The sequence below is a fragment of the Microcebus murinus genome, chromosome 9, assembly GCF_040939455.1.
Source record: "Microcebus murinus isolate Inina chromosome 9, M.murinus_Inina_mat1.0, whole genome shotgun sequence".
In the NCBI taxonomy this organism is placed as follows: Eukaryota; Metazoa; Chordata; class Mammalia; order Primates; family Cheirogaleidae; genus Microcebus; species Microcebus murinus.
The window spans coordinates 85517690-85545021 of NC_134112.1; the positions used below are offsets into that span (position 1 = coordinate 85517690).

General features: G+C 37.9%; 1 protein-coding gene across 1 annotated transcript; it reads right to left on the reverse strand.

Moving 5' to 3' along the window:
- Nucleotides 1-212: 212 nt before the first annotated feature.
- Nucleotides 213-26577, reverse strand: SLC35B4 (solute carrier family 35 member B4). The gene is made up of 10 exons (XM_012739750.2): nt 26217-26577; nt 19789-19902; nt 16791-16893; nt 15214-15263; nt 12308-12389; nt 12033-12093; nt 10349-10458; nt 9643-9718; nt 6574-6649; nt 213-5676 (listed from the first exon to the last, which is right to left on the reverse strand). Exons 1-10 carry the CDS (start codon nt 26291-26293, stop codon nt 5430-5432), a joined length of 996 nt encoding a protein of 331 aa, XP_012595204.1. The 5' UTR covers nt 26294-26577; the 3' UTR covers nt 213-5429.
- Between the last annotated feature and the right edge of the window lie 755 nt (nt 26578-27332).

Consider the following 27332-nt stretch of genomic DNA (forward strand, 5'->3'; position numbering starts at 1 on the left):
CACCGCCACTACACAAGGTAAAAATCGGAGAGGTTTTTGAAACTGCACACAAGCACATCAAAGGTAACAGTGATTGGAAACACCTGCAAGAAATTCATCACTTTTATTAAGAAACAATGATTGCATAATTCTAGATAAACCCCAGATGCCTGATGAGTTGTTTCAGAAGGTAACACATGGTTCTTTATAAGAAATAATGGTACAAAGACTCATTCAGTTTGGCAAAACATTTTATTCACAAAATCTCTTACCTCTTTCACTTTCTGCTCAAATAACTCATAAGGCTGGAAGCCAATGTTTAATATTTACACAGCTCAAAATCTGAATACTCACTAATGTCTTCTAGCTGTTCTACATTCTCTACTGCTATCTACTCCTCCCTCCCCCATCTTTGTTCTTAAAACGTAATACTGAATGAATGAAGAGCTCAGAGACTGCATAAATAAAATCCCCGCTGTTCCTCCCTACCACATAATTTGTTAGGAAATCCTACTTCTAAAATCATTCTCTTTTTTTGGAGGATGAGGCTATTCTCTGGTATGAAAGCAACTGGCACAGAAATGACTTACGATTGCAAGTGATACACAAAGACATTTTTATGGCACTGGGGAATAACCACTGTTACTCTTTTTGGTTCACGGGAGTCTTTACATCTCAAAAGATATCAATAATTCAGTGTGCCTAAAGAATTATTACAATTTTTTTCTTAAAAAGTATGGGTCTTATTTCTTCTAAATATAGATCAAGGTTTTTTTTTTCACCCATCCCTTGCAACTTGCTCCATTTGATTAAAATTGATGAATTTGGATAGGATGGTTAGCAATTTAAGTAGGTAAAGCTCAGGGGAGGTGTCTCAGTATGATACTGAGAATAGACAAATAGACAATGATCTCCAGGCATCAGCCAATACAAACGAACTGCACAAGCGATGGAGACAGAAGGGTGGGGCTGGTCACCCCAAGCAGCCTACTTCAAAAACTTTTAAGAATCTTTAATGTTCTAATAGGCATCTCCGTGCACTTTCTTCCTGAGCAGCAAATATGTAAGATGCTAAATACATAATGCCCTTCCCTCCTACCACCAGGCAATCAAGAGAGCAAACAGCTAGGAAGTCGGCTGCATACTGATAGCATTCGCCAGAGTCTGTGCCCCAGTATTCCTCCATCCTTCTCTAGCTTGGAATCTTAGGAATGTTTCCCCTCATCTGCTTTCTTGCCAACCAGCTGATGAAGGGTGGGAGCAGGTATCAGGAACCATGAGAAGGTTTCTCAGAAACTTTAGGGAAGCATTCGTTTATTCATGTAACACAAGTCAGACACACTATGCCAGGGGCTGGCAATACAGAAATGAATAAAACATGATCCTTGGCCCCTCTCATCCCTGGAATGTCTATTGTGAGGGAGCTGTTGGGAAGACAGAACATAGTACGAAGCCAAGAAGGGCCAGTCTCCCAACCCAGCCCGGTACATGGTGAACATAATCCAAGACTTATGACTAGTTCTTTTACCTACAAATATTGTTTTTACTCATTTTCAAATGGCACACCAATCAATAATAATAATGAATGGATTTTATCTATATTGACAGTTCTTTTAATCTAAGAATGAACTGTCACAGATAAGATTCAGTCATTTTTCAGGAGAAAGCTACTGAGACCAAAATGCTTTGGTCATCTAATAAGGACAGAATTATTCACAATTCTATTTACACTAAGTCAAAGAGAAACAAAAGGCAATATACGTAGGATCTTGATTTCCAATCTCTATAATGTGGTTCTTCTCCATGTATACTTGTGTATCTGCTTACGTCAATGCCAATTGGTCCAACAATGAACATGTCCACCGGCCAAGAGCTAATTCATTGGTTTGGAATTATTCCTGACCTAATGTTTTCTACTTCCCCTCTTCACAGGTATCTGGCACTGTTGAGTGAAACCAGTGACAGACAGGGTAAAAAGAGCAAATAAGAAAACTATCATTTTCCAAATATAGAAGAAAATGATGATAAAGATTCTCAGCCCCCACTCTGAACAGTAACAGAATATATAAAATACTTCTACATAACCCTTAATGTTCACACTCATCTATACATATAGTATTCACATACCCTGCCAGATATTCTCATTCTTATAAATGCACACACTCCTAATATCAATGTTTATAAGAATGTATAACAAAATACATGTTGTGCAGATAAAAATACCCTGTAAAAGTCCACAAAAACATTCAGAGGCCCCAAAGAATAGAGGCATAAACAGATATGAGATTATAGGTCTACCTCGGTAGAAAACACTGCAAGTGAATGGAGGCTGCAGTGAAGAAATTGGAGATAGGGGTTAGGAAGTGAAAAAAATAGAGGAAAGGTGCTCAGGAGAGGACCACGAAATATCTGTTAGAATCCTTTAAGAATATCATGTCATATTCCCAGAGGAATAGAATAAGTTTGTTCTGGGTGGCAAAAATCAACTCAGCTTTCGTGCTTTCCTCTGATTGTATCAGTGACCAAATTAAAATCCTGCAGCATTTCATTTTGGTGAACTGGACGGAAAGGAGGAAACAAACAAAACAAAACAAAGCCAGCTATTTGGATCATGTCTAAATACTTTTGACCTTGATATAAACTTATCAAGTAATTTAATGGTTGTTTTAGTTGGATGGAAAAGAAAACAAAGAATCACAAATAAATTACTGATAAACATGAAAAGGGTAACACTTATAATGTGATAGTAGAATTTTGGCAAAGGATACGTAGACATTAAACTAATATAATCCAAACACCCACCGTCTTCTCCTGTTACATTATATATTATGCTGGCCACGCTATGCAGTGGGCACAGATGGGCACAGACACGCATGCACATGCTGCATTTTCTGGCTAGTGTCCTTTGCTATTTGCTTTTTGATCTAGTGTAGAGTTTTGGATGTCTTACACACCAAACTCTTTTGTAATAAAACTATATCCTCTATCTGTGAAGCACAAAATTACATGGTCTTGACCCAGACAAAGAGGAAACACATTTGACAGACTTTTCTCCTCCAATTATATGTAAGTATGATCTGCTACACAATAGTTTATCTGCCCTTTTAATAAAGGTTGAAAAAATTTTCAACCTGGATTGAAAAATTAGTTAACCAAGGGGAATACTTTTTTTAAAGAGTAAAGTATTAACCGGTATTCTTTAGACATATTTCCTTGTTTCTTACTACTAGAGAGAAAAACCAGTTCACAGAGCATTTGAGGCATTCTGTTCCTCCGTGTGCTTGTTTTGTTGTATGTGTACTCTGATCTATGATCCATCTATACATATACTCTTATTAATAAGACTGGTCAGGTATTTGTGCTGAGAGGAACATACATGCTTTAAAACTAGGATCTAAAATCTAATGGGCCCAAATGCTGTCTGTGTACATCAAAATGTCTCAACTGAAAATTGTAATGTTTCCCATCAACATAAAAAGGGTGATACTATGTTATGTAAGGCTATTAAGAGGTAACTCCTATTAAGAGTTACCCAGAGACTCCAGATATGTAGCAATCAAATAGCCCCCGGGGACAATTTCTTCTATTAGGCAATAAAGGTAACTTTTGTTGTTTTCATTTTTAAGAGGTTATTTAACACTTGGACATTTATAGCACCATCAATTCTGAGGAACTCCACATATTTCAAAGCAAGTGGCTTTTGATTCTATGAATGGTTTCACATCTAATTCAGTATCTTTTAGAATAGGCCATTACTGGCACTGCAAAGTTGTCAATGTCCAGAATAACAAATAACTCTGCAAACCCAATGACTTAGGTGAAGAAATAGTATACACATTTTAAGTAACAAAACACTGAGACAGTTCAAATGACTTCTCCATGCAAACCTGCGGTTCTAGGATATTTCTCTTCACCGCCGCTGCTCAGACCCACCAAAGAATAGCTCTAGACAGTGGAATAACCATACCACACCACAGAGTGAGTCCAGGAGACCCGGAAAGCCCCATTTCATTTAGAGAACACAATTTACCCCCAGAAAAAATAGAAAAGCCATGTCTATAGGCAAAAAGAGAAGTGGCCATTAAGTTTAGCTGCTTACTGAGAAGCATGTACTGGTATGAGGTTAATAGAGGTCCCAGCTAAGAGAGGAAAGGGGAAATAAAAGAACACTGACTTCCACGCTCCTTCATCACAGACAAACTACATGAGAGCACACACGTGCTACACATACTATAGTGACAGTGGCTCAAGATTATCCTGTATGAGGAAAACCAGACCTTTGAAATGATTAGCAAGAGGGAGACACATTTCTACATATAATAAAGCACATACAACCATTCCCCTCAATACCCAGCTAGAACATTAAGATACCTTATAGGAAAAAAAGAGAATAATTTTCGATTGTAGTTGTGACTTGATCTGATTTATACATCACACCCACACCCACCATGTATTTTAGTCTACTCATTCGCCTGACTGGTCGTTACTCTATCAGGCTTGTCAGGCAAAGCGGAATCTCCTGGTTGCAAAGCCTTTCAAAGACTTCCCCTCCCACTTGGGGCCCACCCTCCCGCCCTGTGAGTGCTACAGGAGGGGCAGCAGGAGAGCAGGGCCAGCTGCTGCTGGGCCCTCCTGCTGTCACCATCTTGGCCTAGGCTAATGGGCTTCCTGGCGAAGACTGAGGGAAAAAGCCTCCCTTCTGCCCATCCATTTCTTTCTTACTAACACTTTGCCTGATATGAGATACGCTGCAGGATTGTTCTAAGCACAGAAAGCAACAGATGGGAAAAGCATCTGACTTTTGCATAAGAAAAAAAAAAGAAGGGGGATCCCACCAGTCCTGCTCCAGTGTCACTGGGGCTTGGTTCACAGAGTGAATGGCTTCTTTCCCAGCACGCTGGAGGAAGTCTGGCCCCCACGTTACTGGTGTCTCAGTTGACTTGGCCGCTCAGTTGTTCCTGGTAATGATGGCGCCTGAAATGTTTAAGTGGCTAAAAAGTGCTGCCAAGGAGTGGAGGAGTGATAGGAGACAAAAGGGATGAGACCACAGAATAATGACTGCTATGGCAGAGAAACATCAGAATAGCAGCAAAAGGGATAATCTTGTCCAAGAACACAGATAAGCCAGTAGTTCTGGGGACTCAGAACTCAATAAACTAGTACTGAATATTTTGGTAAACAAAACAGAAATAACAAATGAACAAGCTGTTCAATAGTACAGAACTGTTCTCTTTTCTATTTTAGGGTTGAGGAATTTCTATTCAGAGTCTACAAATGTTGGTCTGTGTAGCCATGAGCAATTTGAGAAGTCCCCTCCTTCTGAGCATTCTCTCGTATATGTTTGGTTCAATACTGGCGGTACTTCAGCGTTGACAAAAGTGAAATGGTGGCTAGACGCTCGCCAGATCCCTCCCTCACTGCAACACTGGTGTCTCTATTCCAGGGAGACCTCAGTTCTTCTTGTCGTCCTTCTGAGGCTGACTTTTGGTGGTCCCTAGGTTGCTCCACACCTCTGTGTACATTAAGGTCCCAATGAAGACAAACAGGGTGCCCAGCCAGTGCCATAGAGTGAATGGGTTCTGGAAGTACAAGATGGAAAAGATGAGGCTCACAAACTTGCGCAGGGTCACGACGAGCGTGACGGTGAGGGAGGCACATTCTGTGGTGAGGATGAACACACCCCGGATGCACACGTACCTGGAGGAGTGGAGTTAAGGCAGTTTTCTGTTGATTGTACTTGGGAAATCAGTGGGGGAGCCGATTTTGGCACGGTTCTCAGCTTAAAATTTCATATTCTAAGAAAACCTGAGGGACACAAGGGTCTGCTACGGCTTCTCTGAGGCTGTTCCCAGGGGAACACCCTGCAGAGTTCCTGTCCTGCTAGTCCATTTATCGATCCTAATCCCAAACTGCCTAAAAACATCCCATTATTCTTATTCTGGATTCTTCCTACAGTTTCCAATGAAGGTCACCTCTGAGGTAACAACAGAGATGACACTCTTGGTAAGGATGGATGGATGACACCATCCACCTTTATTTTACCTTGTTCTCAGTCCTTCCATTCCTCCAAAAAACAACTCTGTATACCAGATTTATGAGGTGACTTCAGAGAAATGAGGTCAATCTCAATCCATTTCACAATTTCAAAGATATAATAATTTTTATAATAAACATCATTCAAAATAATCATTTTTAAAAAATGAATTAAAAAAACTAAGTCTTGACTAATTTGAAATGTTTTCAGAACTATGTGATACTTGGAAATATACTGGGATACCAAAAAAACCCAGGTAGAAATCACAGATCATTTGTGTCATATACTAGTTTTTAATCAATCCAAGGACTCCTGCACTTCCACCCAGAGCATTTCCTCCTGCTGCCCTGTGGCTTCTGACCTCCTGTACCACTAACATCTCTTTTGTTCTCTACAAAGGAGCTCCCCGAATGGGTCTCTTCATCCTGTTTATTGCAGAATAAATCCAGACAAAACCCAAAATCATGTCACTGTACTCTTAGGAGAAGAAAAAAGTAAACAATGCTATGCCAAAATAACATGGAGAAGACATATATAAGACAGAGGAGTCCAAAGGATACTGAGTGATGACATTCATGAGGAGGTAGAACCACATGATGGGCATTGTCAATCCGATGACTGGCATTTCATACAATTCTGCAATGATTAAGAGAGGATATTAGTCATATCATTTTTTGACAGCAAAACTTTCCATCTTTTAAACAAGGTTATACAGACTAAATATAATTGGGATAGCAATGTTATCTCACTTGCAGATAGATTTGGGCCATATACCACTATACTTGCCTTCATTCCAGCCTATAGCAGCCATAAGAATCATTAAATTGGTTTCTTAAAACAAATAACTTATTTTAATTTTTAAATAAACTCTTCACCATTCACCTGAATAATACCTCACTTCACAAAGACAGACTGAAGCACAGAGAAGTTCAAAACAATACATCCTTAATTGACAATGAACGCAAGAGGAGGAAAGATAACTAGTAACTAAACACCATTTGGAAATATGTTCAATTCTCCCAGTAACCAAAGAATTGCAAATTAAATTAGACTGTACTGTTTTATATCTACTAAATTAGCAATTCAAAATGTATAAACAATATCCTAACTGGCAGGTATTAGTAGAATTGGCAGCCACGCAGTTGGTAGCAGTATAAATTAGTATTCGTCTTTTAAAAATAAGTTTCATAACCCTTCTTTAAGGGCCATGAAAGTATTATATTCATAACTATCCTTAGGAATTGATACTAGATTATTCAAAAGAAGAAAAAAGTTCTGCATTCATTGCAGTACTATTCAAAAAAGAAAAACTATGATTCAAAATCAATCTAAATGTCTAGTGATAGAGCAAAGGCTATGTAAACAAAGGTACCATAATTAGATGAAGCATTATACATTCCATAAAAATAAAAATCATAGAGATTATATAGTCACATGAAAAAACTCAGAATAAAAGTGAAAAACTTATAAAATTATATCTACATAAGGATTACAGCTATGTAAGAATATATATAAATAGACAATATCTGGAAGAAAACCAGTAAAAATAAAATTAGCAGATGTGTAGGCCAATAGAAAACTGTGAATAGCTATTTTTCCTTTAAATACATTATTATGTTAGTTTTATATAATGAGACTTTCACAGTAAATATTTGGGAGGAAATAAGATATCTAACATCAAAGAGAATAAAGACATAGTAGTCCTCCAAGGGTCAATTTTTTGTTTTGTTAAATTGTTTTCAGAGTTTGAATTATTAGCATAATTTAAGAAATTCTGATAAATTGATGCTGTGATCTGGTGAGGAAATTACCATTAATTTTCTTTTGCCAAAAAAAAAAAAAAATCATATATATACATAAAGACTAATTCTTTTTTTTTTTTTATTTTTTTTTATTTTTTTAATTTATTTTTTTTTTTTGAGACAGAGTCTCGCTTTGTTGCCCAGGCTAGAGTGAGTGCCGTGGCGTCAGCCTAGCTCACAGCAACCTCAAACTCCTGGGCTCAAGCGATCCTTCTGTCTCAGCTTCCCAAGTAGCTGAGACTACAGGCATGAGCCACCATGCCCGGCTAATTTTTTCTATATATATTAGTTGGCCAATTAGTTTCTTTCTATTTATAGTAGAGACGGGGTCTCGCTCTTGCTCAGGCTGGTTTCGAACTCCTGACCTCGAGCGATCCGCCCGCCTCGGCCTCCCAGAGAGCTAGGATTACAGGCGTGAGCCACCGCGCCCGGCCAAGACTAATTCTTATAACTGTGTTCTGGACCAGGGGGTAATGCCAACAATCTTGTATTCTCTTGTCTTTGACATTCTTAGCAAGTATTCAAATGAAAAGGAAGGTAAATGTGATTACTGATAATTTCAGAGATCCACTGTAACAATTTACTGAGGAAAGACATAGTCAGTATGACTTAAAATACTTAGATGGATTTTAGATCTCTTAGAAAATTTAAGGGTCTCAGATATTTAACCTTAAGAAAATGCAGAGAAGGAACATGTTTGATATATTTAACTTGGGGATAATTCTGAAGTTGAAGGCAGATTCTAAAAAAAGTTTTATCATAAATACCCAGCCCTGTGACTTTTAGGAGATACATTCTCATAACCAAATCAATCCCATGGAATTTGATAATATTTTTATTTAAATAGCCTTTTGCTATGTAGATTCTCAGAGAACTTAAAAACTGTTGTGTTAATAATCAGAAATGATCCTCTGAGTAATTCAGAACCTTACAAATGTCTTTACTGGCTTCATCACTTTTATTTATTTATTTTTTCCAAACGGGAAAGGCAACATCACAAATGCAGAGAGCACTCCTAACTTCATAACTCATGCTCAGACAGCAAACTGATGTTTACAAAATAACTAATTTTGTAAACTGTCATTCTACAAAATGTGCTTACCATTCAAGGCTTGTGCAACATAAAGCCTTGACCCTAAAAATGATTATTTATTCCTTATGTGTTCATTTGTCTGCATAATACTCTATGTCTATTAGATAATCAGACTATATAAGTGATTTTATTCATGTTAACTGACAATCTATAGCTAACTTATTAAATGGCTACTTAAAAGAGTAATAGCTAATTTACTATAGACACTTGAAACTAATTTTGTTTATTCCTGCTACCTATCTAACCAGTAACTAGGAGGAAAGCCCTGTCATCATTTAGCACCCCTCTTGCTCTGCTCCAAGGCAGCATGGGCCAGATCTACAAGAAGCTCTACCTTTCATGCAGGAAAGGCTGAACAGCAGCAGAGAGAGCTGGACTGCTGCCCAACTTCACAGAACTCCAATCTCTGCAGTGTACCATTACTATTTGTTTATACTTGCAAAATATCAAACACTCCATGCTCAAATGCAAACATGCAAATTCCAAAGCAAAATAGAAAAGTTGAAGATATTCTCTGAATTCATTTGTAAATAATTGAGAAGCACCTGTAAAAGTGTTTGCTGCTGCAACTACTGATTAATGGCACTGTATTCCTATGTTGGAATAGGGATGGTTTCAAGAGGGAAAGATGATTTGCATAAGAGCATCAAAATAGCTGTGGTCAAGTCAAGAGTAAGACTTAGACTTTGCCTCAGAAACTGTCAGGTAATTCCACCATATAACCACAAACTCACCAGACTTATTGAATAGAACTGCATGGTCATAAATATCAGATGCCAAGAAGATGAAACCAGGAAGTGGAAGGGCATGCTATGGGAAGAAATAGGTCACATAAATTTAAGTGTGAAAACATTATAGAATAATTAGAATAGCTTTACAATAAGCAAAAGTAGTACAAGTTGTTTGACAAACAGTATCAACAAAAGTTAGACTTAAGTTAAATGCATACAGTGCTTCTGACCACTTGACATTGTATAACACGATATCAACTCCAAATTGTGCAGTCTGATGGCCATCACAGATAAAGTAAAAAATGGAGCCAGCATCCTTTCCTCAACAAGGGGAATGGAGATATTTAAAAACATAGTCAATGTGCCCAAAAGGATTTGCTACATTTTAGTGTTTTTGAAAAAAGTTTAAGCAAACCTAATGGATTTAAAATTATAAAGAATGCAAAAATAGATTTCAGGGAGTTTAGGAAACTAGTGGTAGAAAAGATTTGAGGATAACATGAAGTCAGGGAAAAAGAAATGAAGACAAAAATAAAAACAGGTTGAAGAGGAAGAGGAAACAATAAATAAGCAAACATTAAGGTGCTTGTAAACAACATGATAATAAACTGATCCTTCAACTACATCAGAAGGATGACATATTTCACTTGAAATAACATATTACAACTCAGGAATTTTCATCTTCCCCCAGGTTCAAGAAGTTGCTTACATTATAAAACAAAGCCTCCTTGGAATGTTTCCCAAATTGTTTGTATAGAGTCTCTTGGAATATACCCATCCTTGCTGACATCAGTAGAGCAAAAGTCAGTGCTGCAATACCTAAAAAACAAACATTGGGTTACAAGATGCCTATATTTGTTAATTTCCAGATGTTTTCTTAAAGAACATTTATTGATTGCTTAAAGTTCTACAAATAATACAAACTAAATATAGAATGTGTAGAAAATGTTAAAGAGAAATAAAAATCAACCACGATATTACCATCCAATTCTTTATAGTTTAATACATCTCTCTAGATTCATTTGTGTAAATATTTTTTATATTATGACAGGAGCAGATTGTATATAATTTTATATCTTGATTTTTTTCATCATCTTATTCCTAGACTTTTCCTTCAAATCATTCCATTAAAATTTTTTCAAAAGTATGATACAATGATTGCATATTACTCTATCATGAGGATGTACCATGCTTAAATATCTTACATAATAATAGGAGAATGGTTAGGTTATTTTTATTTCCAATTATTTCTTCATTAAAATCAATGTATATCCTTGTATACAAATCTTTAAACAAATGTTGATTATATCCTTAGGATAAACTCTCATAAGTGGAATTACTGAGTCAAAGGCTGTGGGTATTTTAAAAATTCAATACACGATACTTTTCCAGAAAGGCTGTGTCAAATTATGCCCCAAACAGTTTATATAAAAATAGTTGTCTTACTGCACCCTCAGCAGCAATAAGAATAGCCATTTATCATCTTGCCAATATGATAGGCCAAAAATAAAAAAACATTGCACTTTGGTTTCAATTTGCATTTCTTTGATTACTAGACTAGTGAGGCTGAATATAAAATTATTGAACATTAATTTTTCCCCATGAATTTTATGTTCATATCCTTTGCAAATTTTTCTCATTGGGTAAGATATTTTTCTAATAGCTCATAATGATCTTTCTATGTTAAGAAAAACCTAAAGGGATAAAGTTTCAAAACCAAGAAGCAAGGAAAACATAGTTCTTTCATTGCTATTTCTCTTCCACCTGGTCGGTCTCAATCTGTTATTGTTATCACCGAAAGCACCTGAAAAGAGTTTTACCTACATATCAAAAATGTGAGAACAAAGCTCTATAGGAGTTGCCTAATTAATTCCACAAAGAGATATTTGTATTTTTAAAAATTCCCCTGAAGATTCTGATGATCAGTCAGGTTTAGGAACATTGCCACTTGGAACGGCTAACCTAGAAGAAAATAAATCTAAGATTTAGAAATGGGTCCTTTGGAAATTTAAAGAGTCAACTGCTCTAATGTGCCCATCTTTTGCAGGAACTTCAACTCAGCAGACAGATCGTGAAGAGATGGTGACACTCCAAGCACTGCTCTCAAAGAGTGAGATGGGAAAGTAGACATATACTTTTCTTTCTATACCAGTGGCAACTAAGAAAAACATGGATCCATGTTGCAGAATACACTGCTATGAACATGGACATTTTATTTTTTTCATTTCTTGTGCATTAAGTAAGGTTCAGTGATATAGGATCCCAGGTTCCTCTCTCTTCTATGGCATAATTTGTTTAGCCGAAGCTTCTTGCCAAGAAACATGTCTCTTAGGAGAAAACTCAGCAAACACAACTGCAAAGGCAATTAGCTTTATTATAATTACTGTACTTGCCTAGTAACCACCACACAAATGCCTGGAATCCATCATTCTCACTCAAGTTGGACTGGGAAGTCTAGGAAATAAGAAAATTTACTAGGTACCAGAGTTACATTGCAAGGTGCCGAGATACAAAGGAAATATTTATGTTACCCACTTTCCGCCTCTCTTTGCTTTCAAAATCCTTGTATTACAAAAGGATTTGAATTTATTTAATTATTAATACATGCTTGATAACCGAGCCCCAATGGCAAGTAGTGAATATAAATGATTTGTGAGCTGATTCTTACCACCTGCTTTGCTGACATGAAAGTGCAAATAAATATCCCCACAGACACCAGAGCAATGGAGGTATATTTGAATATACTGTATCTGCAAAAATAAGAAGAAAAACACCTTAGGAAAGCACAGATAGGAATTTCCAAGTGATAATTACGGTCAGATGGTGCATGAAAGTACAAATCACTATGACTGACAGGATCACTTTCCAGCAGAGTCCATATATGTAGGTAAACAAAAGAATCAGGATACCGACTGATTTCTAAACACCTCTCCTTGGTGTTGTTTAAAATAATTTGTTTCCAATAGTTTATTGACCAATAGATTCTTTCATCAGAAAACAAAAACAGGAATAGACACAGACGAGACATGATGTTTCAATCTGCTCTCAAGAGTCCAAATGAAAGCCTGACCTACACTTAACAGGGATATCTTGCTTTTCCTGTCTTTAAGGAGCCCAAACCTGAGTCATAAGACACATATCATGCAAGAGGAAGAACAGACGATCAAGTACAAACAGCAGGATTCCATACTTAGAAAATAATCGAATCATTCATCCTCTGGGGAGGGTATTTTTTAAAAAAAATCTCTGAATGACTTAGTGTTGTTTTTAAATGTTGGCATAGTTGGATAAAGGGAGAAATACTCAATTTATCGAACTATGGGCAATAAGAACAGTGGCATTTCACATTAACTAAAATTAAGCCTCATTAGCATCCCTCTCAGATTCTTGGTGATCAAGCAAAAGGCCTCAGGCAAGAATTAAAAGAAACTCAACTTACAAGATGAACCATCCTAAGTATTTTACTCAAATACATTGTATCATTCTGGTCATAGTACCTAATAAAAGGCCAACAGAACTGGATAAGGAGCAGAGAAAGGGACGAAAAGGGCCAGAGGACCATGCTAGAGGAGAGGGGTGGCAGAGGAAGCAGTGCTACTGGAGGTAGATGTAAAAATAAAGCAACTCTTCAGTCTGGAGAGATCAAGATGCAGAGACTTATAGCTCAGGCCCCCAAAATAATGAAAGGCCTGGTTAAGGTGAATATAGACTTGGTCTTCAAATCCTGAAATGAGGCACACACTATGAACTTGAGGGCCCTCTTCCCAAGATAAATACAAGGAGATACTAAGTTACAAATTCACTGTGTTGGATAGTTACGGAAATGCCTGTTCTAGGGGTGGTACACCTAGAAAAAAAGACTCAAAAAGTCTTAGACAGAGATGATTCAAGCTGACAGACTCAAAATAAGTTTTTAAGGGAAACAGGTGTTTGAGAAAGACCCCTGACATTTTGGGGCAATATCAGTAGAATACAATTTCTTTTTATAATATGTTCTTCCGTATCTCTGTTATGGGCCAAAATCAAAGGTTGGGAAGGACCATAGGACTGTCACAAGGTGAATTCTATGCTACCAAGAAGCACAATGGTCACTCCAAATGTAGTAAACCTGACCATACACATGTATGCTAAATGCAGAGAACCTGGAAGAAGGAACATCTACAGTGGTATTTAACAGGGAATACATAAGCCTCAGGAGATAAAACATCCATGATAAGGAGCCTAGTAAGAGAGGACAATTGTCCTTTTTATGACATAGCCCTTATTACTTAAAAACTCTAGGTGCCTACATTCTGAATTAACAGCCATTTTCCAAGCTGGTTCTAATGCTGGGGTTGGATACCGAATACATTGAAAAGTTGCCATCAACTTGTACAATTTTGGTCTTAACGGTGATAGTGAATTTGCCCTGAGAAATTTTCTAGACCGTATGTGCTGTCTGTCTCTCCCCAGTGTCCCTCCTCCTTGGAAGCGAGGGGTGACGCTCAGAACGAAGGTAGGAAAAAGGTACTTCAAGAAAGCATCCCAGGTGTTCCTGGTATTTCCCACCCCTACCCCAGAGAGAGCCACTGGTGACCATCACAAAGAACAGTCCTGAATCTTTCATTCCATCTTCTTGGTTATTTAGGCCTTTGTTAAGAATTTCCTTTTAAATACGAATGATGACACCTTAGTTCAGTATACCATACTGACAAGCACCTTCTAGGACAGCACCATCCCACAGAATTTCTGGGATATTGGAAATCTCCCATATCTGGGTTCTCCAGTGTGGTCACCACCAGCCACTTGTGGCTACTGAGTATTTAAAATGTGACTTCTGAGGCCAGGCGCGGTGGCTCACACCTGTAATCCTAGCACTCTGGAAGGCCAAGGCGGGCGGATTGCTCGAGGTCAGGAGTTCGAAACCAGGCTGAGCAAGAGCGAGACCCTGTCTCTACTATAAATAGAAAGAAATTAATTGGCCAACTAATATATATAGAAAAAATTACCCGGGCATGGTGGTGCATGCCTGTAGTCCCAGCTACTCGGGAGGCTGAGGCAGAAGGATCGCTTGAGCCCAGGAGTTTGAGGTTGCTGTGAGCTAGGCTGATGTCACGGCACTCACTCTAGCCTGGGCATTAAAGCGAGACTGTGTCTCAAAAAAATAAAAAATAAAAAAATAAAATAAAATGTGACTTCTGAGACTGAGAAACTAAATATTTAATTTTGAATAACTTAACTGTAAATGTACATGGTCACATGTGGCTAGTGATGCCCATACTGCATAGTAAATGAAGTTCTATCTCAATTGGCTTCACAGGTTAGTATGGTACTAAAATTCAATGATGACAAGACCTAACAGTTCTACACTAAGAAAAGGCTGCTCCAAACCCACAGGTGGGGCCTTTTACCTGGTCAGCTGTCTCAGGAAATTGCATTCATATGTACCACTGTCAAAGGAAGACCTAAGAAAAAAAGGCACCCAGCCAAGAACTAACTTATCAGCACTGTGGAAAACGGAATCCAGATGACTAACTTATGGATGGTGGCTCAGGATATCATTCTGTACATGAAATATAAAAGTGTACCATTTACCTTTTCTTCAAAATGATAATTCCTAGAATCATGTTGGCAATTAGAGAGCCCTGTAAAAGAAGACAAAAGTACCAGAGTTTTAGTGCACTAGGGGAAGAAAACAACATAATCCAAGATGAATATAAACACAGACAATGGTGAAAAACATGAAATGAAGGAGGCTAGGATGAAAAATTAATGAGGTTCAGTTGTTTTTACCATGGCAAAAAGTATAGACCGTAAAAATTTGTCATGTAAAATAATAAAACCTTTTAAAGATGACAATGAGAATAAAATGATCAACTCTCAATAATTTGTCATAGTGGAAGCTAGGGTTAGCAGGAATAAATGATATTATAGACTTATTTTGTCAAATTTTCCATCTATCTAATTTATATGAGCTTTTACTAATCATCTGTCCACACCTAATTTTAATGAAAGAAGTCATGCAAGGATGTCTCTCTTCTCTGGAAAGGTATCATTCAATCAACAAGTGTTTATTGAAAGTTTAGTGTGTGTTTAATGCTTGGAAGGTTACCTTAATAATTAAAATTAGCTCTGGAAAGTCCTTTCAGGAATAGCACATTCAATTTCACAAAAATCTCAGGCCACTCAGAATGTTGTCCTTCCAGTTATCACCCATTTTGCATTCTTCTGCAATCCTAACTACATTCCCTTGAAGTCTTTCCTGCTTTTCAGGGAACACTATTCTTGTTTATATACACATAGATCTCTCATCATACATCAGGCAAAGAAGAAAACCTGTACTGCTTTGTGAGAAACTCTACCTTCCTTAGGAATTTCCCTTTATGACCTCAAGTTTCTGCTTCAAAAAAAAAAAAAAAAATGAGAAAAGAGAAGAACCTGTTTCAAGTAAAAGTAAATGTAATTTTATGGAAAAAAGAAGTAGTAAGAAATAAGTTAGGCCGGGCGCGGTGGCTCACGCCTGTAATCCTAGCTCTCTGGGAGGCCGAGGCGGGCGGATTGCTCGAGGTCAGGAGTTCAAAACCAGCCTGAGCAAGAGCAAGACCCCGTCTCTACTATAAATAGAAAGAAATTAATTGGCCAACTGATATATATATGTAAAAAATTAGCCGGGCATGGTGGCACATGCCTGTAGTCCCAGCTACTTGGGAGGCTGAGGCAGTAGGATCGCTTGAGCCCAGGAGTTTGAGGTTGCTGTGAGCTAGGCTGACGCCACGGCACTCACTCTAGCCTGGACAACAAAGTGAGACTCTGTCTCAAAAAAAAAAAAAAAAAGAAATAAGTTAAATAGCATTAATAGTAAATTTGAATATAAAATCAACCAGATGGAGAAAACTGAAGGTAATATCTGTTTCCCAGGGAAATTTTGATTTTCTTATTATTTATTATCCATTAGGTATCAGATAAATAAAAGTAAACCATCCACTTTCAGATTTCTCTCTTTTTGCCTTAATTCTTAGATGAAAGCCAACCTTGCTCACTCATTCACAAAACTATTCTTATACCCTAGACTTTACTTATTACAAGACTTTTCTACTTTTGCCATATGTTCAATCTACTGACTTAATTATATTTTTCAGAAGAACATACACATGTGAGCTCACAACACTTACAGATCTAAATATCATATGCAGAGGCATGGCAATGTTGAGATTCAGGGCATAGTTGTTCACCACACTGACAGTGAAGAACATGGTTACCATTATGACATAGTACCTGAAATGCAGAGAGAGCAGCATATCACATAGAATCTATTAATTCAAGAAAATAAAATATAGAAAGAAATATGTATTTCTAGTTTACAAAGTATCTTTCTTATTTCCTGTGCATTAGAAGATTGTGTCACTCTTATCATGTGAAGCCAAATATTAAGTACATATAAAAATATTTCACAAAGCCAGACTTAACATGGGGAAAAGTTTGAATTACAGAATATGTTTAAAAAAACACTAATTTAATATTTCCAAGTATACATAGCAACTTAAAACTAAGCTTTAAAAATGTTATCTAATAGACAGCAATAAGTTTTTTAAAGTGGATGATTTTTTATTATTGCATCAGTTCTTTGTATATAATTTTCATTTACCTCTAAGAACTTGAAATGGGTTCATTATCTCAAATATTTCTTCTAATATACTTGCTTAAAATATTAATTTGCACTATTTCTAAAGAAAAGCTTTCCTAAGTCAAGGGTTACTTTCAGCCTAGCAACTGTTGAAATTATCCCATATTCTGAATCAGTGGCTGTGAATTAATGAGGACATGATTCAACTCATATAGATTTTTATTTAATATCAGGGTACCTGCTTTTTGGGAGTTTATAGCTTTTAAAATAAAAACAAAAACTAAAAAAAAAATCCAGTAACCCTGATAATTTAGAAAGATAAAGGGATAAATACAAATGAATAATTATGAACAGATAAATGATTTAAGCAAATAATTTTACAGTTGTACATCCACATTGTGATCTAGAAAATATGTATGATGCCCTTCATATATATTAGGTTAAATCATATAAAAGTGCCATGTTTTTTGTAAGTCAAAAAAGGTTGAATATCAGCAATTTCATATAATTCAACTTAATACATCCAGTAAGAGAAAAAACAATATTTAAAATAAATGGTTAACGAATGCAGGGCAAAAACAAATAAGTGGTTCCATGTGCTTCAGGAAATGCTGATCTTTAAGTAGATTCCCAACCAAGCCACGTCTACATTAACACAGTCTGGAAAGTTTGAGAAGCCTGACAATGAATGCAGAACTCAGTATTTCATACATGCAAAATTACGACCCAACAGCTTCTTCACAGCTTCTAAATAATATACTACCGGTGACTTCACATAGTTTTTCGCCACCTTTTCTCAGTCCTGTCTTGAAGAGATGCCGTTTGGAGATAAAGTGAGTTCGTTTGTCAAGGTCTTTCAGGATAATTAATTCAATCATTCCACATTGCTGCCTACATAGCACTGTCTAGAAATGGCTTATGGGGATGAATGACATGAGCAAGATTCTGATTCTGGCTTCACATACAGAAAACAAAATAGCCACTATGTGTAGGACACACATAGGAGTATGGCTGTTAGGGCAAGATCTTGGGGAGCCTCAAAGCACATGTTGGGGAGTTTGGACTTTATTCTAAACATTGTGGTCACCACTGGGGGAGGGTGACATGATAAAACAGCAGAAGATGAAATGAGGGATGAGGAGGTAGGAGGCAGGGACCCAGCCAGCTAGGACACTATCATAAAAGTTAGGCTGACAGGGGCAGAGGGAATGGGAAGAGATAGTGGGAGCAGGCAGGAAAGGGCCAGAGGAATCAAAAATGCTGGGGCTCCTATACTGTGAAGTAAACGCTAGTCTACAGGAGCAGAAATGTTTATGCAGATTTTAAAGCCAGTGAATAACAAACAAAAAATATTTAGGATATTTAACATCACAGTGGGAAACTACAATATTAATAACAAAATTCAGCCAGATTTTCTACAGTAGGCTATTTGGGAATGCTGCAAAAGAGTACCAACAAGGCTGAGCCTGAACTTGGATATATTCATACCAGAAAGTCTCTCTCAAAGGGAGCAAGAGACATTATGCTACTATATACTCACAGATGGATGGATTACACTTTTTTTTTTTTTTTTTTTGAGACAGAGTTGCTCTATAACTTGGGCTAGAGTGCTGTGGTGTCATCACTCATAGCTCACTGCAACCTCAAACTCCTGGGCTCAAGTGATCCTCCTGCCTCAACCTCCCGAGTAGCTGGGACCACAGGCATGCATCACCACATCTGACTAATTTTTTCTATTTTTAGTAGAGACGGGTCTCACTGTTGCTCAGGCTGGTCTTGAACTCCTGAACTCAAGCGTTCTTCCTGCCTTAGCATCCCAGAATGCTAAAATTACAGGCGTGAGCCACCCCGCCCAGCCTGGATTATACTTTTATCTCAAGTCTCTCACGGCAAGAATGCTGAGTTTTCAATAGATTGTTTATTATAAAAACTGCACTGTTTTCTATTTGGCCCCATGAGTACAATTATGCAAATTTGGGCTAATGGACAGAGGTCTGGCATCAACTATTTGGACTTACCTTGTCACTCTTTTTTTTTAATTAAGATGAAATTCACATAACAAAAAGTAACCATTTTAAAGTGAATAACAGTGGCATTAGTTATATTCACAATGCTGTGAATATACCTCTATTTATTTGCAAAAGACATTCATTTTCAAAATGGAACAATGATATCACTCTTAGTATGTTTGATAACTTTACCAACACAGAAGACACCAAAAAAATTATTAAAAATTTGTGGTCACACTAGACTTCTGACTGACCCTATATTATATACACATATACACACGTACTCACTCCCTCTCTCTCCCTCTCTCTCCATATCCATCAATGCTATTTTAAATCTTGTGGCAAGAATTTTATTCTAAAAATAGGCTCCCTGCAGCTTCACAACATATTAACTTCAGAAAATAAATTATTCCACTGATATCTTTGATATAAATCTTATAAAAGAATGTCTCATACTCCTTTTATACAGGTACCACCTCTTCACTTAAAAAAAAACAAAAAAAAGACTAAAAGCTACAAGACTTCAATGTGCCATACCTTATTGGGATAGCCGGAGGCTTCCTTCCCAAATCAGCTTCAAAGAGGAAGCCCTCCACAGCAATAAATAAAAATTGTGCAAAGGTCACGATGTTCCCACATCCTGGGTGCTTCCTGTATAGTGAATAACAAAAAGGGGGTGGGGGGTGGGGAAGACACCAAAACTGAAATAAAGGGCACTGAACTGAAATGCATTACTAGTTCCAGAACAACAGGGAGGATAGATTTCTATTACCCACTGTCCTTTATTTTGGTTTTCATACCCCAAGGATCACATACATTTAGCATTTACCTCACAGGGAAGAACATCAGCTTTCTTACTCTCTTTCCTATGTGTAGCAGGCCATGAGGGATAGTTACACCGACACACTTGTTCCTAAAACTATGCTAAAGCTTTCCTAGTAAACTGTAGGAAATTGGTCATATGTTCTCATTGGGATGCTCACTTCACCAAAAGGTCTTTAGTCAGGATCCTAGTCAGTCAGCTTAGGTAGCAAAGTCCAAGGACAGAATTATGCTTGGGGTCCTGCAATGTTTGTATATCCCTCCTGACTAGGAATCACCAAGATTGCTGTCAAACGAAGAAATGTACCCAGTGTTGATAACAGGGACATTATTTTAGATAACACCCCCAAGGGGGCAGAACAGGTTCTTGAGATGGCAGGTAATCTTACTCTTTTTACCAGTATGAAGCACAGATACTAGTATAGAGCATACCTACGAGGGCTGGTTAAGAAAAAAAAATCTAAAAAGCATTTGGGGCAGGGGATGGAGCCACTAATGAAAACAAGACCAGGAAAGACTGCTGTACACTACAGAATATATTATGGACTTAAAAAAATGTGTGTGAAATTCAACATCTTCAGTAATCTATGTAACGGCTGGGGAATCTTCCATAGTGACTATTAGGAACAAGTTTATATAGTAGAAAAATTCCCTTTGACATCCTCCTTAAGGCATTCTGTGAAAATTAGTCGCTTAAAATGTTTATGGTTTTCTTCAGTTTGTCCTCCATTCAATTCTGCTCAATCACTAGAAGAAGAACAAAGTGACCAGTTATCTTCATCCTCCTGAAACTTCTAGATTCCATATACAACCTATATTCACCAGCCTTCATATTCTGGATTTTCATTTTTTAAAATAGATTCTGCTTTCTATTTGGGGTGGATTTTCACCTTGACCAGAGTCATTTACCTGAAGCTAGTGCATAGAGGAATTTATTATATTATTATATATTAATATAATGGTATTTATAAAAAAAAAACTCCTTTCTCCATTGGTGGTGTTAATATTGATGATAAAAGTATGGATTCCAGGGCCCTACCCCAGTCTAATCAAGTCAGAAGAGGGAGAAAGGCATATGGGTTTTTAAAGAGCAGCCTGGTCAGACTTGCAAAGCAAGCGTATGCCAAGATACACAAATTCTTAAATATACCTATCAGGAATAAAAATAGACAACCCCAAACAGAAGTCATTCTTATACAGAGCTAAGCCTACTAGATGAAGCAAAATTGTGTTACTCTAAGCTCTGCTGCTTTAGAAGGGTTCCTTGAAAACTATTGCTTTACATTCAATTCAACAATTTCTCTTTTAGCACTTCTTATGTTCAAGGGACAAGGCTAAATGTTGCAGGAATCCATAAATAATCACATAAGAAATTTACCTCATTCAAGGAGCTAATTAAAACAATTAGCCTAAATATGAGCAACAGGAGAAGGAAATTTAACTCTAGATGGTTGCTAGCACAGTGCTTTGTAACTCTGGCCAAGCTGCTCTTTAAAAACCCATATGCCTTTTTCTCACTTCTGACTTGATTAGACTGGGGTAGGGCCCTGGAATCTATACTTTTATAAAGCTTACCACTTGATTCTAATGTGTGGCCAGAGTTGAGAACCACCAGTCTAGGTCTGGCGAAAGGGCCAGGTGTGTGTGTGTGTGTGTGTGTGCGCACACATGTGTAAGATACACAAATCCTCACATGCTGACACAACATTGAGAACCACTGTGTTCCCTCATGGTTAAAAGTACACACTGACATGTGAGATCCAGCTCTGTCACTTACCATGTGACAGGGAAAGGTAATTATCTAAGTCTAGTTTCTTATCTTTAAAATGGGAACAGTATTAGTGCCTATCTCATTGGTTTATTGTAAAGTAGATGAGCCAGTTCCTGAAAAACACTTAACACAGTGCCTGCCACAGAGTGAAAAAGACAAACAGAATGAGGATGGCCAGTATTAGGATTTTACATAATGAAAAACCTTTAATCTAAGTTTAGTCACCCTTTTAAAGACATTCATATTGACCAATTTTTCTCATCTATAAAAGGAAAATGATGTATTATTGTTGTAGTGAGAACTCAATGAGAAAATATACATGAAGTGCCAAGATTTAACTTTGGGTTAAATATAAGACTTAACCAAAACAGGCTTGAAACTTTTCTTGTTTTCCCTTCTATTTTGTCTTTACTAAAAAGCTTAGGCCAATTAAAGAATAATTATCAAGAACAGATTATGCATAAAGTTAGGGGGCAGCTTCAAGGGAACTCTTAAATGAGACCTGTTCCCTGCCCTCAAGATGATGATGAGGGAACCAAACTTGAAAAATGAGATAGTAAAAACCCAGTGCCCTAGTAGGGATGGTTGGAGGATGGACCATGTCCCATTCATCTTTGTCTCTCCATTTTGGGGCAGTGTCAGGTCTTCACTCAAGTAAGTGAATGAGAGGATGTTTCCCTTTAAGCAAATGTGATCTAGAATATTAAGATTTGTACAAAAGATAAAAAGACAATTTATTTCCCTTTATATGTGTAGTCTCCATAGGATTTTTAAAAAATGCATCCTAATGCTTTTTAATTTTTATTTTATGGAGGTGGGTATTATTATGCCCATTTCATTGCTAAAGACTCTGAGAGCCACATGGCATCGAGTTAAATAAGTCTTCCAGAATTAGATGGCAAATAAATGGTGTTTGCAGATACTCTTATTATTATTACAATTTAGTGGTTTTAGTGAGTTTTTAGTTGTACAATCACCACTATCTAATTTTAACACACTCCCAAAAGATATCCCATACTCATAAGTCACTCCCCATTTCTCCTTTCTCCTAGTCCCCTGATAACTCTAATCTACTTTTTGTCTCTATTTCCATAGAATTTTAAAATTTCCCTAATGTACTCATATAATTTAATTTTTAAAAAACCAACTTGTAGAGCCTTTTAAGAATACATTGTTTATAGCTACCAATGGAATTATTTATTTTAGCTTGAATAATTCATTTTAAAACTTTAGAGTAAAAACTTAGATTCTTTAATCTCTTTTCTTGAACTTTATTCCTCAGAAATTGTAATTGCTAACTGCAGTTTCTCTTACTTTGAATTCTCTCTAGAAAGAATTCAAAGTTTTATTTTTAAAAAATACAACTTTGAAGAGATGGAATTGAGCAGATAGTTTATGCCTTTTGCATTTCTTTTGCTAAATTTAGGAAACTTCCTTATTTAATTCAACATCAGGCACTTGGTTGAAAAGAAAATGTTTCAGACTGTTTTCCTGATGTAAGATACACAGTATCTTGTCTAGTTAGCTGATGTGTTTATATCTTGTTTCCAAAGTAGAGTAAGCTCCCAAATGAGGGAGGTCAAGGCACTCATTCATTGCTACCTATCTGCACTGTCCACTGCATTGTTTTACATTTCATTACTGGTCCCAATTATAGGTATAAAAATCAGAAAGAAAATCTAAATTTATTTTCCAATTTGGGGAAAATGGTTAAAAACATTCTCTTCTGCCTTCAAGTCACTTTAGCATTTATATTTAGTGTTCCACTTGCTACTTATTAGGGCACCTAGTGATTCCAAGGAAGTCACATAAAAAGCACAGTTCCTGCTCCATAAAAATTTATGAGCTTTCTATTATGATGTCCCAAGATAAAGTCACAAGTGCCAAGGCCGTATCTAGAAAGAACTTTAAAGACCATCTGGTCCAACCAGCTCTTATTTTATTGATCTGTAACATGAGAAGTCATGACTTGCCTAAGTAAATTAAGAAAAGGTTGCTATTCAGTCTTAGGTACCATTGATTTCACTAATAAATGTACCTGTTTACCACTTTATGAAAACCCATTGCTTTATGCAAAAATGCAGATTTACAAAACAGATAAATAGGAAGTGATGACTTATTTACAAATTATTCAAAGTATTCTAAATAGATGCTCCTATATTGTACAACATCATTTTGTAAAGTTAGATTTATCCACAACTTTTCAGGAACATCTCATAAAACAAGGTATATCTATACTGAAACCACATTGTTAGAAAAGGAAGCCCCTATGAATGTGTTTTAGACTTTACACATGCATCTCATTTCATTCTTCAATACCCAAGGAAGTTAGTAGAATAGAACTATCATCCCCTTTTATAGTTGAGACTGACTAGGGGAGATGAAGTAATTTTAGTCAAGAGCTTACAAATTAGTAATGCTTGCATATTCTGATGTTATACAGCCTTTGGCAAGATTTAATTTAATGGCATATTCAACAAGAATATTACACTATTATTCTCTAAACTTCATTTCCAGGGCTGGCCTGATATCAACTTTTTTATATTTTTAAATCAGCTTCCAAAGTGTCCTTACTTTAAAGTGTATCAGATTAACACTTGGATACAATTTTTATTTCATTTTCATATCTCTTAGCACCTACTCCCAAGGAAAACAACAGATCTTTATGAATACTTTCTGCATAATATAATTTCAAGCTCTGTAACAGCAAAAGTTAACCCAACACAGAGTTTACCTTAAGTAAAGCTGACTAATGCTATCAAATAAAATACACTTGTAGTTGGCACCACATGACCAAAATCTATGGGCTGCTCAAGTTCCAAAATTAGGAAAGGTTGAAAAAGGTATTGGACTAGGAGTTCAGACATCTTGGATCCCATTTCTGGCTCTGCAACTTAACAAGTAGTGAAAAGCCACCTAACTTCTTTGAACCAGTTTCATTTTCAGCAAAACAATGATTATAATTCTAGATCTATCTCATGAACAGAATTGTTCGGATCGTCAATGGAGATACAGATTGAGCATCCCTAATCTGAAAATCCAAAATCTAAAACACTCCAAAATCCAAAATTTTTAAACCACCAACATGATTCCACAAGTGAAATTCCACACCTGATAGCTTTGCTTTCTGATGGCTCAATGTACATAAACTTTGTTTCATATACAAAGTAATTATTAAAAATATTGTATAAAATTACTTTCAGGCTACATGTATAAGGTGTATATGAAACATAAGTGAATTTCATGTTTAGACTTGGGTCCCATACCCCAAATATCTCATTATGCATATGCAAATATTCCAAAATCGTAAAAAATTCTAAATCTGAAGCATTTCTGGTACCAAGAATTTTGGATAAGGGAAACTCAACCTGTAATGAATAGCCTCAGAAACATGTAACTAGAAAGCACTACAGGTATTCTTACAACTGGGAAAAGGAAGCCCAGAGAGGCTAAGTGACTTGAAAAGGCCACACAGCCAGTGGATGACAGAGTCAAGACTGAAATTCGTTAACACTGAGCTTTTTAGTCCTAATCCTTTTCCACTCCACCTGTTGTCTCTTCTGTAACAGCTTCTACCCAGTGAATTTGTACATTCTTACTCAATATTATTTGTAAGCCACTTAACACAAAGCCAATGTAGTTTCCCTTTGGGAAAATGTCACAGCCATTTTCAATTTATAAAGTTATACTTCAAAATGCATGCTTCCAAATTTAAAGACTATAATATCTTAAAGCTGGAAATTATATCTCTGGTCATTTGGACGAATCTTCTACGTAAGAATCTGTTCTACCACATCATTGACTTGTATGTCTGGGCAAAGTCCTCATAATCATCTCTAAGGCCAATATAATAAATGTTTTACACAATACTTTAATACCAATGAAACTTTCTTTGCAGCATGTACAAAATCAGACTGCTTTATATAAGTCAACGTGCTTTGCTCAAGGCAAGCATGTGCCATTAACAGGATCAAGAAAAGAGCCGGAGTTGCTTGGGAAGGAAGTGAGACTTAGTTTGGTGGAGAAACCTTGCTTCTGTCACTAGCTCTCAGCCGACCTTGGACCGGTCACGTGGAAAACCCTCCCAGGTTTCAGTTCCCTCAGACTGTGGAAAAGGGCGATGACAGGAACACCCTGAGTGCTCCCCTCGCCGGGATGCTGTGAAACTGTTAGGCGGGACGGCGGTCAGTGCGCAGGATTACGGAGTAGCCGACTCAGCGGGATCCCAGGCTGCCCAGACCCAACCCGCGGCTCAGGTCGCCCGCCCCGGCCCCGCACGCAGCAGAGCGGGGACGGCGCGCGGGAGCACCTCTCCTCCGGCTTCCTCAGTCCCGCCCAGGGAGCCCAGGTGCGGCCCGAGCGGGTCACTCACCGGGCCAGGAGCTCTAGGAAGATCACGTTACTGCAGCAGCCTGCGAACACCAGGCCCACCGCGAAGGCCGGGCGCATGGCTGGAGCAGGGGAAGGGGAGCGAGCGCGCAGAGGAAGCGCCCGCCTATACCGCTACCCTAGGAAGCCGGCCAGCTGCCCCCGCCGCGGCACAGTACATTGCAGGGCCCCGGAGCGCCGCTCTCCCCAGGGACCGCCGCAGTCTCCCCTTCCCCCGCGGCCGCCACCGACGCCGCCAGCTGAGGAGCTGTAGTTCGCAGTCAGCCCCGGCCCCATTCATCCGAGGGGGCGTCCGAGTCCCGGCCAGACTACAGGTCCCAGGATGCCGCGCGCCCTTACGTCGGGCGGTGTCGTGGAACCGTCTCTGCCAGGAACCTCCGCCAAAGAGGAGAGAGGGGCCAAGTGCCCGGCATGCCTCGCGTGATCAGCGGCCGCGGGGCTTGCTGGGAAGCGAAGTCCCAACGCTGTCAACGTTTCTGAGGAGACCGCCCAGAGCTCAGAAAGGAGTTAGTCCACCAGGGCGCCGGCAAACTCGCAGCTGGCGGCACTAGAGCTACAGACCTGTGCCTGTGCCTTGGAGGTGGTGTAGCATCTGGAAAAATTCTCCTGAACTGAGTGAAAGTAGAAATTCTGAGTTTACCTCTCTACCTCTAGGAAAGAATAGGGGACTCGGAAGTTTTGAAGTGGAATCCCGGCTTATCAACGCCGCTATCTCAGGCAACTTCCCTGAGCCTCAGTGTCACCTAAAGTTGGGAACAGTAATGCCTATCTCACCAGTGTGTTGGGAGAGTTAAAGATATGGTCAATGAAAAGCCTGACATAGTAAGTTTATTGCCTTATGTTAGTATTATTGGTGAGGCACCCAGCACTCTTTGACTCTGTTAGCAACTCCAGGGTAAGGACTTTGTTTTATTCATTTTGTAACGTGCCAGCACTGTGCTGGCTCATTAAATATTGAATTTAGTTGTATATACCCATCCCCTCCCCTCCCCCCCTCCTGACACCCGATAAATGTTACTCCACATCTTACTCATTGTGGTTGTATATACCTATCCCCTCCTCACCCCTCTCACCCTCCCAACACCCGATAAATGTTACT

Excerpts from the sequence above, each read along its gene's own strand:
- SLC35B4 (XM_012739750.2), bottom strand. The coding sequence starts at position 26,293 with ATGCGCCCGGCCTTCGCGGTGGGCCTGGTGTTCGCAGGCTGCTGCAGT. Across the intron at positions 15,264-16,790 it reads TGCATATGATATTTAGATCT|GGCTCTCTAATTGCCAACAT; the intron begins GTAAGTGTTGTG and ends CTTCTTTTACAG. Across the intron at positions 10,459-12,032 it reads ATTTGTGTGGTGGTTACTAG|GTATTGCAGCACTGACTTTT; the intron begins GCAAGTACAGTA and ends TTTGTTTTTTAG.